The sequence below is a fragment of the Cajanus cajan genome, chromosome 8 (genome assembly GCF_000230855.2).
Source record: "Cajanus cajan strain Asha chromosome 8, NIPB_CcT2T_4, whole genome shotgun sequence".
Classification (NCBI taxonomy): domain Eukaryota; kingdom Viridiplantae; phylum Streptophyta; class Magnoliopsida; order Fabales; family Fabaceae; genus Cajanus; species Cajanus cajan.
In genome coordinates, this window is record NC_138524.1 from 47,691,461 (window position 1) to 47,705,371 (window position 13,911).

Sequence of the window (13,911 nt, forward strand, 5' to 3'; positions counted from 1 at the left end):
TATCTTGTGCCTTTTCTCTTCTAGAACTTGTATGTAGCAAATAGATCCAAATACCCTTAAGTGCTTTGCTGATGGTTTTTTTCCACTCCAAGCTTCAATCGGAGTCTTATCTTGGACTACCTTAGTTGGGCATCTATTAAGTATGTAGACAGCAGTATAAACTGCTTCAGCCCAAAACGTGTTTGGTAATCCTTTCTCCTTGAGCATCGATCTGGACATCTCCATTACTGTGTGGTTTTTCCTTTCAGATACTTTATTTTGTTGTGGAGAATATGCAACTGTAATTTGTCGCTCAATGCCTTCATCTTCACAGAATTTATCAAACTCATGGGAAGTGTATTCTTTGCCACGATCACTTCTAAGTACTTTTATTTGTTTGCCACTTTGCTTTTTGACAAGGGTCTTAAACTTCTTGAAAATACCAAAGACTTCTGATTTCGCTTTTATGAAGTAGACCCAAGTCATTCTAGAAAAATTATCTATGAAGAGAATGAAATACCTGTTGTTATGGAGTGACGACGTTCGCATTGGTCCACATATATCTGTATGGATCAACTCCAACAAGTCCTTTTCTCTCCATGCTTTGCCTGTTGAAAATGGCAATCGATGTTGCTTGCTAAGGAGACATCCTTCACAAGCTTCACTATTCTCCTTTAGGCATGGGAGATCTCTTATCATATTTTTTTGATATAATAACTTTAAGGCATGCGTATTAAAGTGGCCAAATCTTTGATGCCAAAGTTATGAGTCGTCTACTTCTGCTTTCATGGCAATGTTAGGGCCTTATCTTAGGCTTATAGGGAAACTTCTTTTCCTCTTTTCCATTTTTACTCAGCCAATATCTAGCTTTTTATTGTCATATATTTTACATGTGTCTCCTTCGAAATAGAGAGTATAACCTTTCTCCATCATTTGGCCAATGCTCAAGAGATTTTCTTTAAGATTGGGAATTAGTAGAACATCAGTAATAAGTCTCGTACCTTTCTTCGTCTCCACCATAACTGTGCCTTTGCCTTTTGATTCAACGACAATGTCGTTCCCCATTCAGACTTTCACTTTGACGGATTTGTCAATATCCTTGAAGATGCTTGCATCTTTGGCCATATGATTGCTACAGCCACTATCCGAGTACCAACTTCCACTTGTTTCACTATTGGAATCTTGGCTAGCATAGAAAAGATGTTGCTCACCATCTTTCTCTTCAGAAAAGTTTGCTTGATGCTTATTTTTGTTGCAGCAATACTTCTCCACATGCCCAACTTTATTGTAGTGGCAACGTTGTGGCTTTTCACGATATCGACAGTCTTTCTCGGCATGATTTGTCCTCTTGCAAATGTCGCATGAAGGATATTCATTTTGATAATTTCTAGAGAGATTTCTAGAATTCTCTTTATTTCTAGAAGTTTCTCCATTATTCCTTTTTTTTATTTTTATTTTGAGACCGTAATTTGAGCTTTGATTGAAAGACATTTTCAGTTGAGTCCTCATCATGCCTATTCAACCTTTGCTCATAAGCTTCAAGTGACCCCATCAACTCTGTTACTGATAAGGTAGATAGATCTTTTGTTTGTTCAATCGTTGTCACAATTGGATCATACTTACGGGGAATACTAATTAGAAGTTTCTCCACAATTTTCTTATCAAGAATATTTTCCCCGTACGCTCTTATTTGATTAACTATTTCTTTTATCTTAGAATAGTAGTCCTTTACGGTCTCAGATTCCTTCATATTTAACAATTCAAAGTTACGTCGTAGAGTTTATAATTTTACGGCATGTACCTTTTCACTTCCTTCGAACTCCTCCTGCAGCGTACTCCATGCTTCTTTGACTGTTGTTGCACCCATTATTCTTGGAAAAATTGTGTCGGTCACAGCTTGTTGCAAAATAAATAGTGCCTTTGAATTCTTTTGTTTCTTCTCTTTCAACTCCTTTTTTTGAGCCGCGGTAAGGGATGGGGTGTCTTCTGGAGTAGAAAATCATTCTTCTATCGTGTCCCATAAATCTTGGAAGGTGAAATATGCACTAGTGAAAAAAAGGCTTTTAAAATATGTTATTTTTAACTTTTAAAATCGGTTTCGTAACCGATTTTAAAAGTTAGACTTTTAAAATCGGTTAAATAACCGATTTTAAAAGTTAACTTTTAAGATCGGTTGTTTTATAACCGATCTTAAAAGTCCCGGCCCGGAAAAAAAAATTAAACTGGAACGGGCCGTTTCAAGTTTTTAAAAAGGCTACTTGAAGAACGGACATTAGAACGGCCCGTTCTCCTTGCAGTACGGGCTGTTCTCCCTTAAGAACGGGTCGTTCTCCTTGAAGAACGGGTCGTTCTCCTTACAGAACGGGCTGTTCCAGATTCGAAATTGACCCAAAATGAACCTACAACGAAAATAGAGACAAGAGAAGAGCATGAGAAAATGAAAAGAGACACAAGAAGAGCATGAGAAAATGAAAATGAAAACAAAATTTACCTTATTGGAGACTTTAGAAAATGAGAGCGTGAGAGAGTAAAAAAAGGAATGGAGGAAAAGATTAAAGAGAATGAGAATGAAGAGAAATATAAAAGGTTTCTGACGATACTTTTAAAATCGGTTTTAAGAACCGATTTTGTATACTACATACAAAATCGGTTCTGAAATAACCGATTTTAAAAGTAGCACTTTTAAAATCGGTCATAAAATAACCGATCTTAAAAGTACTTTAAGTTCGGTTATTTTATGACCGATCTTAAAAGTTATGTCTGATACAACTTTTAAGATCGGTTCTTTTGCAACCGATCTTAAAAGTTGTGTCAGACATACCTTTTAAGATCGGTCATAAAATAACTGATCTTAAAAGTACTTTTAAGATCGGTTAAATTTTAAACGATCTTAAAAATATTCATATTATTTACAAAATTGCCACCACGTCACTTTTAAGATCGGTTACCTTGTAACCGATCTTAAATCTCCAATTTTAAATCCAATTTTTGCACTAGTGATGTCTTCATTTTTGTACTCCAAAAATCATAATTTTCACCATTAAAAATGGGAATAGGGATAGATGATGGTTGAATGGTGTTAGCTATGGATTAGAATTTGTGTTTTTTTTTAAGTGAGTAGAATATTGGGAATTTTTCTTTGGAAGTAATGGGGTAATATTCCTACGCCTACTAGATGACCGAACGTAGCTCTGATACTACTATTAGTTTATGAATTATCAAATAGTAAAAACTTCTGTGATTGGTAGAAAGAATGGAGAGGCAAATTTTTATTGATAGACTTAGTTGAAAGGAAAACTAGTTTAGACGAATTGTTAGAATATATTTGAGTATAAATTACTTACTAGTTACTTGGATACAAATGTTGAGTACATGACTTATCTATAGGCCTCAATACCACCATTCATGTTTTATGTAGAAGATTCTAGAGATATCTATTCTAGAGTTTTCTATCTATATATAATTGTCTACATAATTCTAGAATTTGTATCATCTAGTAGTTACTAACATACATCTATGTATTTTTCTATAATAATCTAGTTTATTCTAGAAGTTTATATTACATTTTAACAAATAGTGACTTGCACCATTGTTAGCGTACTTTAACGGGACACATCTTTTATACTTCGAGAAGACTTCATTACAAGGAATACTTTTGAATCTCCTACAAATTCTATTGGTTGATAGGAGGGTCTTACTCTTGGACCCACCTTTAATTCAATTGGCCAATCTAAGATAGTCACCGCATTAGAATATACTGTTACCGCATTCTTGAGAGTTGAGACTCGTGTTCGAGTTAAACTAGAAAATAGTTCATCAACGCATTCAACGATAAAGATTGCAGCATATAATTGTTTGTCAAACGAAATTAGTAGAATGCAATTGCAATTAATATCGAAATTTGCATTCAACTGCTTAACTCATAATAATATGTACATCAAGGTTATAAATTGGGGTTACAGTTATAATTTCTTTGCAATCCTTTGTACCACTGACAAATATAATTGATATATTAGCAATTATGTTCGTAAAAACCCCAAACACCATTATGGACCCCATTTTCAAAGGTCAAAACATTACCATAAAGATTATTTATCAAACCCACGTAAAGGGAAAGTAAGAGAATCAAATTCAAGATATTACGAGTAGAAAAAAGAAACTACTTACGGGTTACAACCATAAAGGCAAACTATTTTCTTTTAAAACAATAATAAATTTAGATTTTTGAATCTTGTGGTGCCAAAAACAGTCTTGACATTTTGATATGCCTATTATTTTTCTCCTTTACATTCATATGCTCCTATACTCTCTACAATCTAAAACATCACAGATTCACTGATAAGATAAAATAAAGTGCAATCTGAAATCAGGAACTATACCACTCTCACTAACAATCCTAAGAATGTGAAGCTGGAGAAACAGTAAAAAAATAAAAGTAAACAAAACTAGAGACCAACAGAGTTCATGCCACAGCTTTGAATCTTCATAGCTCCATCTGCTTAGCCCCTTATTCTAGGCTTTAACCTGGTACACGTGCACCCTTTGTTGTCAATTTCTAGACATTATGGAAAACACAATGAGCAGACACTTATGAAGTAAAGAGAAATGTTACTTGTTCTGTGTAGGATTTGGTCTGCTAGGTGGTATTCTTCTAAGGCTAGTGGCTACCACAGGCTCCTGAGTTGATTTTTTTCCTTCTCTGTGCAAAAGTGAATGTGAAAGAGATTGAGAAGAATGTGACATTTTTGAAACCAAGGATGATGAAGTAGGGTATGCCCTAGCTTGGGACATAATCACCCCAAGTGAAAGGATCAATGTCATGGCAAAGATAGCAGCAATCATTGAACTGCATGAGGAATTCATGGTCTTTTCTGACTAGGAGGATGTCTTGCACTTGCCCTATTTGCTTCTTGCAATGATGAGTTGTGTACATGGCATATATATAAATATTTTGATTATGTGTATGTGCAATGTTCTTGTTATGCATAAATATCTTGTTGATTATATTTATGATTTTGTTGGCTAGTGGGTTGGACTAAATTTGAAAATTGAGGAAGGGGTGCAGAGGTGTCATGTGACAAATCTTTGACTAATTCAGCTTGCAAGTCCCAAAGCTAAATCAGCATGAGATTAGGTTTAACGTTGATTTTATCTTTCTGGGGTGTCACGTGATGTGGAACGTGATTTATTTACAGCTGGTTGGTTGGCAGCTTTGGATTCTACTATTTCAGAGGTTTACAATTGCAATCAACTGATCAATTGCTCAAACCAAGGTAAGGCAAATGGCTTTGGTTTAAAAAGACTGATCGGAAATTTTAAACAATTCTGCCTCGTGAAATGGAATCATAAGAAAATACATACTTTGCAACAAGTTCTAATTGTTGTCTCTAGAAGAACATGGTTAATCACTTGTGCTTACGTTCATCTTCTTTTGGAGTTTTCTTCTTTCTTTCTTTTTAAATGATAAGAAAATATCTTTTCTTTTCTTCTTCTTTTCACCTTTTCTCGATGTCTTTTCTTCCCCTTCTTATATATCTCACATTTCCTTTTTTTTTCGTTTTTTTTCTTATTTTGATAGACTGAATCTTCTTTCTACAACGATGTTCTTCTCCGGTAAGAGGCTCATTGACCATTTTTGTGCCCCTTTAAAAACATGTTGATTTTAGTACTATAGCACGGGAACATAAAGATTTTATAAAGGCATTGTGTTCGATACTAATAGAAAAATAAAATCAAAAATTAATTTTAACAGTAATTTAATGACAAATTGGAGACTTTCACATTGTGAGTGTGGTAGATAATGTATAATTTTACTGTATTTATAAATTAAATAATAAAATGTAAACTGTAAATTAAATAAATATATAAATTTATAATAATATAAATTAATGTATTTTTTACATAAGATGTTAATCCTTTTATGTTATATTAATTTATTGAAAAAAATTCAAGGTCTCACGTGGATTAAAAATAAAGTCAACAAAGAGTACTTAATTGGGCACAATCTTCAAGCCTATTTTATAAAGTTAAATTATACTAAAATTAATGTTTTAAGATGGTATTAAAACTATCCTAAATCTAGTAAAATAGTATCACCAATCATTTATACTTGCACAAAGTCCAATAATGTTGGGGATGACGAAGTATATTGAGAAAAAATGCAAGTCTCGCATATCCTAAATCATTAAAAGGATTACCCACAATTTATCAACATATTAAGCCCAATGCTAGGCATAAGTGGTGTATTGGGAAAATTTTTGTTCTACATTAACTAGAAATAAGGTTAAAAGATATATAACCTTACAAACATACATTCTAAGATGATATCAAAGTCATCCAAGATATTGTAAAAAGATCATCACTCATTTATACTTGCACCAAGTTCAACCATGTTAGAAGTAGGGAGTATATTATGAGAAATAGAAGTCCCACTTATCCTACATCATTAAAAAGGTCAACCTTCATTTATCTGCGTACCAAATCCAATAATGTTGGACATGAGGAGGTGTACTTAATTGAAAAAAGTAAAGTCTCATATCGATTAGAAATAGGGCCAACAATGAGTATATATAAGTGAGAGACGATTCTCATCTTATAAGCTGGTTTTGACTTTTGTAAGGTTGAGTTAGATCCAAATCAGCATTCTAGGAATATTTTATACATATTATTATATTAATTTTTTTGGTAGATTTTAACATGTAATAATAAGAAAAAAAATAATGCTTTAAAAAATTAAATAGTTTGTAATTTTTTAGACATTATCGTGTAATATCACATTCATCCTTGTCTCCCTTTTTTATTTTTTATTGTTTGAATCTTCTTTCTTCATTGATGATCTTCTCCAATTAGTGGTTGATTGATCATTTATGGGCCCTCTTAAAAGTATATTACAAAATTTGTTATGCTACATATGTACAACATCACTTTATATTTCTATTTTTCTCCATCACTTCATTTATCATGGAGAAAGATAATTGTTAATGATAGATAGAGATAGACATAAAAGGTGATGCACAAATTGTTATACAAATTTTTTTTACATGCATCATTATTCTTATGGTATAGGGTCATTTTTTTATATTACTAGCATGGGGTCATTTTGAGTATTGACTTTATCAAACTGCTATGTTAGAATACATGGTGTAAAGGAGGGAAAGGAAAGAAAAATAAAATAAAAAATCAATGTATTGAGAATATAAATATGTGACTAAAGGATTACATCTAGCCTTTGCATAGGCAACAAAAATTAATAAATCTACTAACTATCTTCTATACAATTATATCTCTAATAGTCCTTTACAAGATGGAAGGGTTCATCACACTTCCAGCCAGCCTGGGATGAAACATACAAGTAGCAAAACAAAGAAAATTACAATAAAAGATATTGCAAATACATCGGCTAAAAGCTATGCATAAACTAAAACAAACAAAAGCCAACAAGCACATGCTTAATCATTAAGCAAAAGGCATAACACAAGGCTTAACCACCTAACAGGGAGAAGCAATAATGGTAAATGCTTAACCACCATAAGGGAGGAGTAACAAAGCTTAACCATAAAGAGTAGAAGTCAAACATAATGCTTAACCACTCAAGATCTATTCTTTCTCCTTATTGCTCCATTTTGTTGTGGGGTTCTAGGGACTAAAAAATTATGTTAAATCCATTTTTTAACTGCATTAGTTATCAAACTCATCATTTTGAAACTCCTTTCACAATCACTTCTTATGACCAAAATATTTAACCCCATTTTGTTTTGGAGAGTAGTTGCATACTTCTTAAAGGTATAGAAAACATCACTTTTATGTGAAAGGATGATAGTCCATGTATACCTAGAATAGTCATCAAAAATCAATAAGGCATGAAAATTTACACCTAAACTTTTAGTTCTCGATGGTCCAAAAAGGTCCATATGCAATAATTCTAAAGATCTAATAGTGGAAACTACAATTTTTTTATTTGAAAGTGTTTTTTATCTGTTAATTTGCCTCTTTTGACAAGCATCACATAGTTTGTATTTTTTAAAACTAAGTTTAGGCAATCCAATCACTTGTTATTTCCTAGCTAGCTTATTTAGATGATTCATGTTTGCATGTGCAGCTAGCTTTTCTATGCCAAAGCCACGTATCATCTTCTTTAGACATTAAATATTTTATATCAGTCATGGGTGGATGGTTGATGTCTAACTTATACACTTTTGTTAATCTTCTTCCTATATGTAGTTAAGTACTTCATGATCAATCCTAAATCATGCAACATTTTTCATCAAATGAAATTATAAATCCTTTATCACAAAATTAACTTATATCAAGTAAATTATGCTTTAATATTTTAACAAGTAGCACATTTTATATTTATGTGTGAGGAACATGTCCTATCTTGTTGTCACCTAATATTGAACCTCTATTGTTGTCACCATAGGTAACATATCTTTTGTGTCTTGGAACAAAATAATTTAAGAGGTTTTGTCCCCTGTCATATGTTTAAAGCATTCATTGTTTAGCAGATACCACATGGAGTTCTTTACAACTAAGCAAATTTTCATTTTGCCTTGAGCTAATTACTCCATTTCAACTACAAACAAAGGATATTGTTCTGGATTCACCTTATTCTCATAAACTCCTTCATATGAGAATTAAAGAGAATTCCAAGTCTCTTTGTCATTTTTATAACAAGAAACACAGAACTACAAAAATAAATATAAACCATTTCTTGACAAGTTCTTAGCTTTAATATCATCTTGACTAGTTTTTAAACTTTCTTGGTTATGAGTCATTTTCAAAGTTTGATTTAATGAATTACAAGACTATATATTGATGCCAATTGTTGAAATCTTGGTTCACCAAGAAGGCAGGGTTGAATTGGTGTTTAAAAATCTTAAATGCACAACGAAAACTTTTCCCTAGTTTTCAAATAAGAAAGTGTTCACTTGAAATCAAATTCTAAAGAATATTAAGTTAATATTTTAGAATAGTTACGACTAATTCAAGTAAGAAAGATCCACTACAAAAAAATTTGTTTTGTAATGACACATACACTATAGTGATATAATACTTGTCACTAAAAACTTTTTTTTACCTACAATATATGTTTGTATATGTTAGTAAATATATTCTCATATAATTTTTAAGAAATGTAGGTACAAGCTATATAGTGACTTACAATATATATTATCGAATCTTATAACACCCCGATTTTTATAAAATTATATTAATAATACGTAGTATTTATTTTAATGTTTTAATGTGTTTATTAGAAGAATTTTTAATATTATTTAGTTATTTGATATGAACTTTATTTTTATATAAAACATATGTTATTTTTACTAAAAAGGGAGAAGTATATTTTATATTATTTATCTATTTTATGTGAGCTCTATTTTAATATAAAAATAATTTTTAAATAATATTTGAATTATTTTCTATAAGACTATTTTTATGAAAATATGTTTTATCAAGAATTGTGTTTATGTTATTTATTAAAAGGAAGAAATATGTTTAATTATTTTATGAGAAGGGAAGGAGGGACGTAGTGGTCTTTTACTAATAATAATAATTATTATTATAATTATTATTATTATTATTATTCATTTTTATTATTTTTAAGATAAGAGGTTGTCGGGAGTTATTTTCACGCTTCTCACTTTCTCTTTTCTTTTCTACGCGTTGTGATCTAAAGACTTAAGGGAACCATGAGGAGGAGGTCACCGAAACCGTACACGCTTCATCTTCTACTCATCAAGGTAAGGGGGGAGTGAGAAACCTCACTCGGGGGTGTGGAAATAACCATTGAGTAGCAGGATTGGCCCCCAATCCCTTGCCTGATGTATGCCTATAGGAACATACACTTTATGAAAGTTTTCTGTTTTGCTTTCTGATTTTTCTGTTGCATTCCTTGTCTGATTTTGAGTAAGAATGTATGCTTAATTTTGAGTTTGAATATGTTTTGATATGAATTAGAGTGCTCCATGGTTTCCTACGGGAAACCCTATGAGAAATAGACAAATTTTGAATGTTTTCTGTTTTGGCTTTTGAATTTTCTATTGTGTTCCTTGGTGATTACTGAGTATGAATGTATGCTTAATTTTGAGTTTGAATATGTTTTGATATGAATTAGAGTGCTCCATGGGTTCCTACGAGAAATGCTATGAGAAACAGACAAATTTTGAATATTTTCTATTTTGGCTTTTTGGTTTTCTATTGTGTTCCTTGATAATTACTGAGTATGAATGTATGCTTAATTTTGAGTTTGAATATATTTTGATATGAATTAGAGTGCTCCATGGATTCCTACGGGAAACCCCTTCCAAGCTTCTTTCCACTATTTTACATCAGCCAAAGCCTTGTCTCGCTCTTGTCTTCATAACTCTAACTCTTTATTAGCGGCTCTCAAAGAACTTTGTGTTTTAAGCTTGTGTTGCATTTCTATTTTTGCCTTTTTATTTGCCATTTGAATAGATAGCTCTTTTCATGCGTTTTCTTTTTGTGCTTCTTTGCACTCTTGTTGAGGTTCCATCCACTCCTTTTTCATCCTCTTTCTATCTTCTTTATATTTTGAAAGTTCCACTTTGAGTTTTTCCACCTCTTCCAATGTAACTGGAGGTTGTTCTACCACTTCTTCAATGTTTGGGTTTGAGCTACGAAAAGGTAGCTTGACTTCTTCAACCCTTTCTTTGAGCCATTGGTTGTAATCTTTTTGCACAATGGAACTTCTTGCTCTCAATTCTTTTCCATTTTTAAAATCTCGTTCCAAAGCTTGTCTAATCTTACGAAGCATCTCCAAGTTTTGGTTTAGCTCATAAACAATGAAAGGGGTCACTAATTCTTCTGTTGGAGCATTCTTTATCGGGTAACCAAACTGCCTCAACACCAAAATGGGATTATAATTGTAATACCCCGAATTTTTCTACTAAAACTACGAATAATTATTGTTTATTTTTGTATTTATGAAGACTATTTCCTTATAATTATTTTGATTAATTAAATGGGTTTGATTGAATCTTTAAAGGTTTTTAATAATAATCATTTATGAAAACTATTTTGTATAATATTATTAATTATAATATTTTGTTATAATTATTATTTGAAGAAAATCATATTTAAATTGTATTGATATTTTATTTTCATTTGATATATATATATATATATATTTTATTTATTTATTTATTTATTAATTACTAATTATGGATTTTCATAGTCCCGGAACGGGCCGTTCCACTTTGGGAACGGGCCGTTCCAACGCGAGCATTGATGGGTAAAATTTTAACCCAGAACAGTCCGTTCAACTTTGGGAACGGGCCGTTCTGGATGTCATTTTTAAGAATATGGTATTGACTCAGAACGGGCCGTTCTACCTTGAAACGGGCCGTTCTGGTTTTGGAACGGGCCTTTCTGCGAGAGGTTTTTGTACCTGTTCTGTGTGCCCAGAATGGGCCATTCCGATTTCGGAACGGGCCGTTCTGGCCGCGGCCTGGTGCCTATAAATAGAGCGTTTTGCACTCTTTAAAATTCATTTTCTTCATTTTCTTATCTTTTTCCTCCTTTCTCCCTGAAGACGAAGGGGAACCTAGAGGGGGCGACCAACAAGATTCAGCTCCTACTTATGGTAAGAGGGGGAGTGAGAAATCTTGCTCTGGGTGTGGGAATATATGCTGGGTAGTGGGATTGGCCCCCAATCCTGTGTTTGCTGTATTTTTTGTATGCTCATGTATGAGGGGTTTCTCCCAATTGTATCTGTTTTGTTTATTATTTTTCTTATATGCAATTACTTATATGATTTGAGATCTCTATGGGTTCCTATGGGACACCCTATGAGAAATAGGTAAAATATAAATATTTTCTGTTTTGATTTCTGATTGCTCTATTATATTCCTTGTTGAATGTGATGTGTAAGTATGTGATTAATTTTGAGAATAAATATATTTTGATATGATTTAGAGTGCTCTATGGGTTCCTATGGGAAACCCTATGAGAAATAGGCAAAATATAAATATTTTCTGTTTTGATTTCTGATTGCTCTATTATATTTCTTGTTTGATGAGATGAAAAAATATGTATTTAATTTTATAAATAAATGAGTTTTGATATAAATTAAAGTGCTCTGTGGAGGCCTTATGAATATGATGAGATAATGTGAAATGTGATTGAAACATGAGATATGAAATGTGATAATGAAATATGATGTGAAATGACCATGAGAAATGATAATGAGATATGAGAATGCATAGAGTCTTGAATGACATGCATCATTTGCATAAGTGTTTTAAGGGTACGATATGGAATACACTGCCAGAGAAGGCCCCCTAGTGTAAAAGCTTTGGGGATTAGTCCTTGGGGATAGCTCGGTTTGAAAGTCCCAGTCTCGCCCATTGTGTGCATGGGATGTATCTTGCGCGGCTTAGCTATCCCGACGAGACTCTGGTAGTATATCCTTCTAGTGAGAGTGCGCAGAGGGTGTGACCCGGCATGTACTCCTAGACTACTCTTCGTGTATTGCTAGCGGCAATATGCCATGTGATGTTTTACTGGCGCCACATGCATGATAATATGTAGTCCGTGTCCATACTTATGCATTTTTAATGTTATGTGATAAAGTGATGGTTTATGTCTTGGATGAGTGTGATGTTATTATTAATTTATCTATGTTATACCTGTTTTGTTTGTGTTTGGCTATTCGGCGTACATTTCTACACTGTGAGCCAAAGTGAGATGTTTCTCACTCCCTTTTCTCGTGTTGTTTTGCTGTGACTATTATACAGGTGATCATCAGTGTGAGGCTGAGGATGTTGGTGATGAAGCTTAGGCTTCTATGTTGGGTCTTGCTCTGATAGGACATGTGACATCGGGACATAGATATGATTAGTTTAAGATGTTCTTATTAAATTATTTTGGAAAATTCAGTTTTATTTCTTTGTAATTTTACCGGCATGTTATTTGGATTAAGTTTATGAATGTGAACTCTTTACCCTTACGTAGTTAGAAATTTGATTTTTATTGATGTAAAATTATATATATTTTTTTATAATTACTGTATATGTATGTTGGGGTAGAGGGTGTCACATTAAGTGGTATCAGAGCAGGTCGATTCAATCGACAGTGTGTGTTATGTGCTTATCACCACTCTGTTGTGTGCTCTGACTGTGTCTTGTTTGTTGTGTACTATGATGATGTTTTGCTTTGATAATGATGATGTTCTTCTTGTGTTGATATTGTTGAGTTTGATATTGTTAAGTTATTTTGTAATTAGAGGAATGATAGTCATGATAGTGTTAGCTAATACCATTATGACCGCTTTTCTTCATTCCTATAATTTCTTATTTGTTTGATACTTCTTGCTTACGTAAGAAGTAGTGGTTGAGTGATATCGCTTGTGTTGCAAGCATATGTGCGAGTAGTGATAGACGAGATATTGTGCTAATATTTTAGGAACTATTGAGGCCTTAGCTTTGGTTAAGACATTAATTTTTTTTAGTGTATTAAGAGTTTACGATTGGTGGAATTTTTGAAAGCTATAGTTGTAGCGATTGAATCCAAGGATGATGTATGTTGAGAATTGGAGTTTTGGTATTCTTAAGGAGAGATTGAAGTGTTGATGATTTCTAGAGTTTGATGGTTGTATGTTGACCTTTTATGGTTTAGGTAGTATGTGAATTTTATTTTCTAAGTCTTTTGTACTGAATATGTGAGTTGTTTGGTTTAGATTTGTAGTGGGAAACTTTGATATGAAGTTGAGGTGTGAGTTTGGAAGGGTTGAGGTATTTTTGTGGCCTTAGATATATTGATACACTAATGCTGTTTGGTGTAGAGGATATTTTCGCTGCAGTTTTGTTGTGCCAGTATGAGTATCGTATTGACAGATTTAGATTTTATGGTCTTCACAAACGTTGTACCCTTGGACGTTATCTTTCCAATGGAACTGGAATCAGGTAAAACGGA

General features: G+C 32.7%; 1 protein-coding gene and 1 long non-coding RNA gene across 2 annotated transcripts; both read right to left on the minus strand.

Annotated features, from left to right (window-relative positions):
• Positions 1–1,044: 1,044 nt before the first annotated feature.
• On the minus strand, positions 1,045–1,846 carry LOC145950468 (uncharacterized). The gene is made up of 3 exons (XM_083061559.1): positions 1,781–1,846; positions 1,443–1,723; positions 1,045–1,324 (listed from the first exon to the last, which is right to left on the minus strand). The coding sequence occupies exons 1-3, from the start codon at positions 1,844–1,846 to the stop codon at positions 1,045–1,047; spliced, it is 627 nt and encodes a 208-aa protein (XP_082917685.1).
• A 2,325-nt stretch (positions 1,847–4,171) lies between these two features.
• LOC145950927 (uncharacterized) lies at positions 4,172–10,132 on the minus strand. The gene is made up of 2 exons (XR_014428757.1): positions 4,592–10,132; positions 4,172–4,503 (listed from the first exon to the last, which is right to left on the minus strand). It is a non-coding gene; the product is annotated as an uncharacterized LOC145950927 (long non-coding RNA).
• Between the last annotated feature and the right edge of the window lie 3,779 nt (positions 10,133–13,911).

Bases quoted from the DNA above. Each gene is read 5' to 3' on its own strand.
- LOC145950468 (XM_083061559.1), bottom strand. From the start codon at position 1,846: ATGGGTGCAACAACAGTCAAAGAAGCATGGAGTACGCTGCAGGAGGAG. The intron at 1,724-1,780 runs GTACATGCCGTA...TTAAATATGAAG, and splicing joins AGTTCGAAGGAAGTGAAAAG to GAATCTGAGACCGTAAAGGA. The intron at 1,325-1,442 runs GTCTCAAAATAA...CATTTGCAAGAG, and splicing joins CAATCAAAGCTCAAATTACG to GACAAATCATGCCGAGAAAG.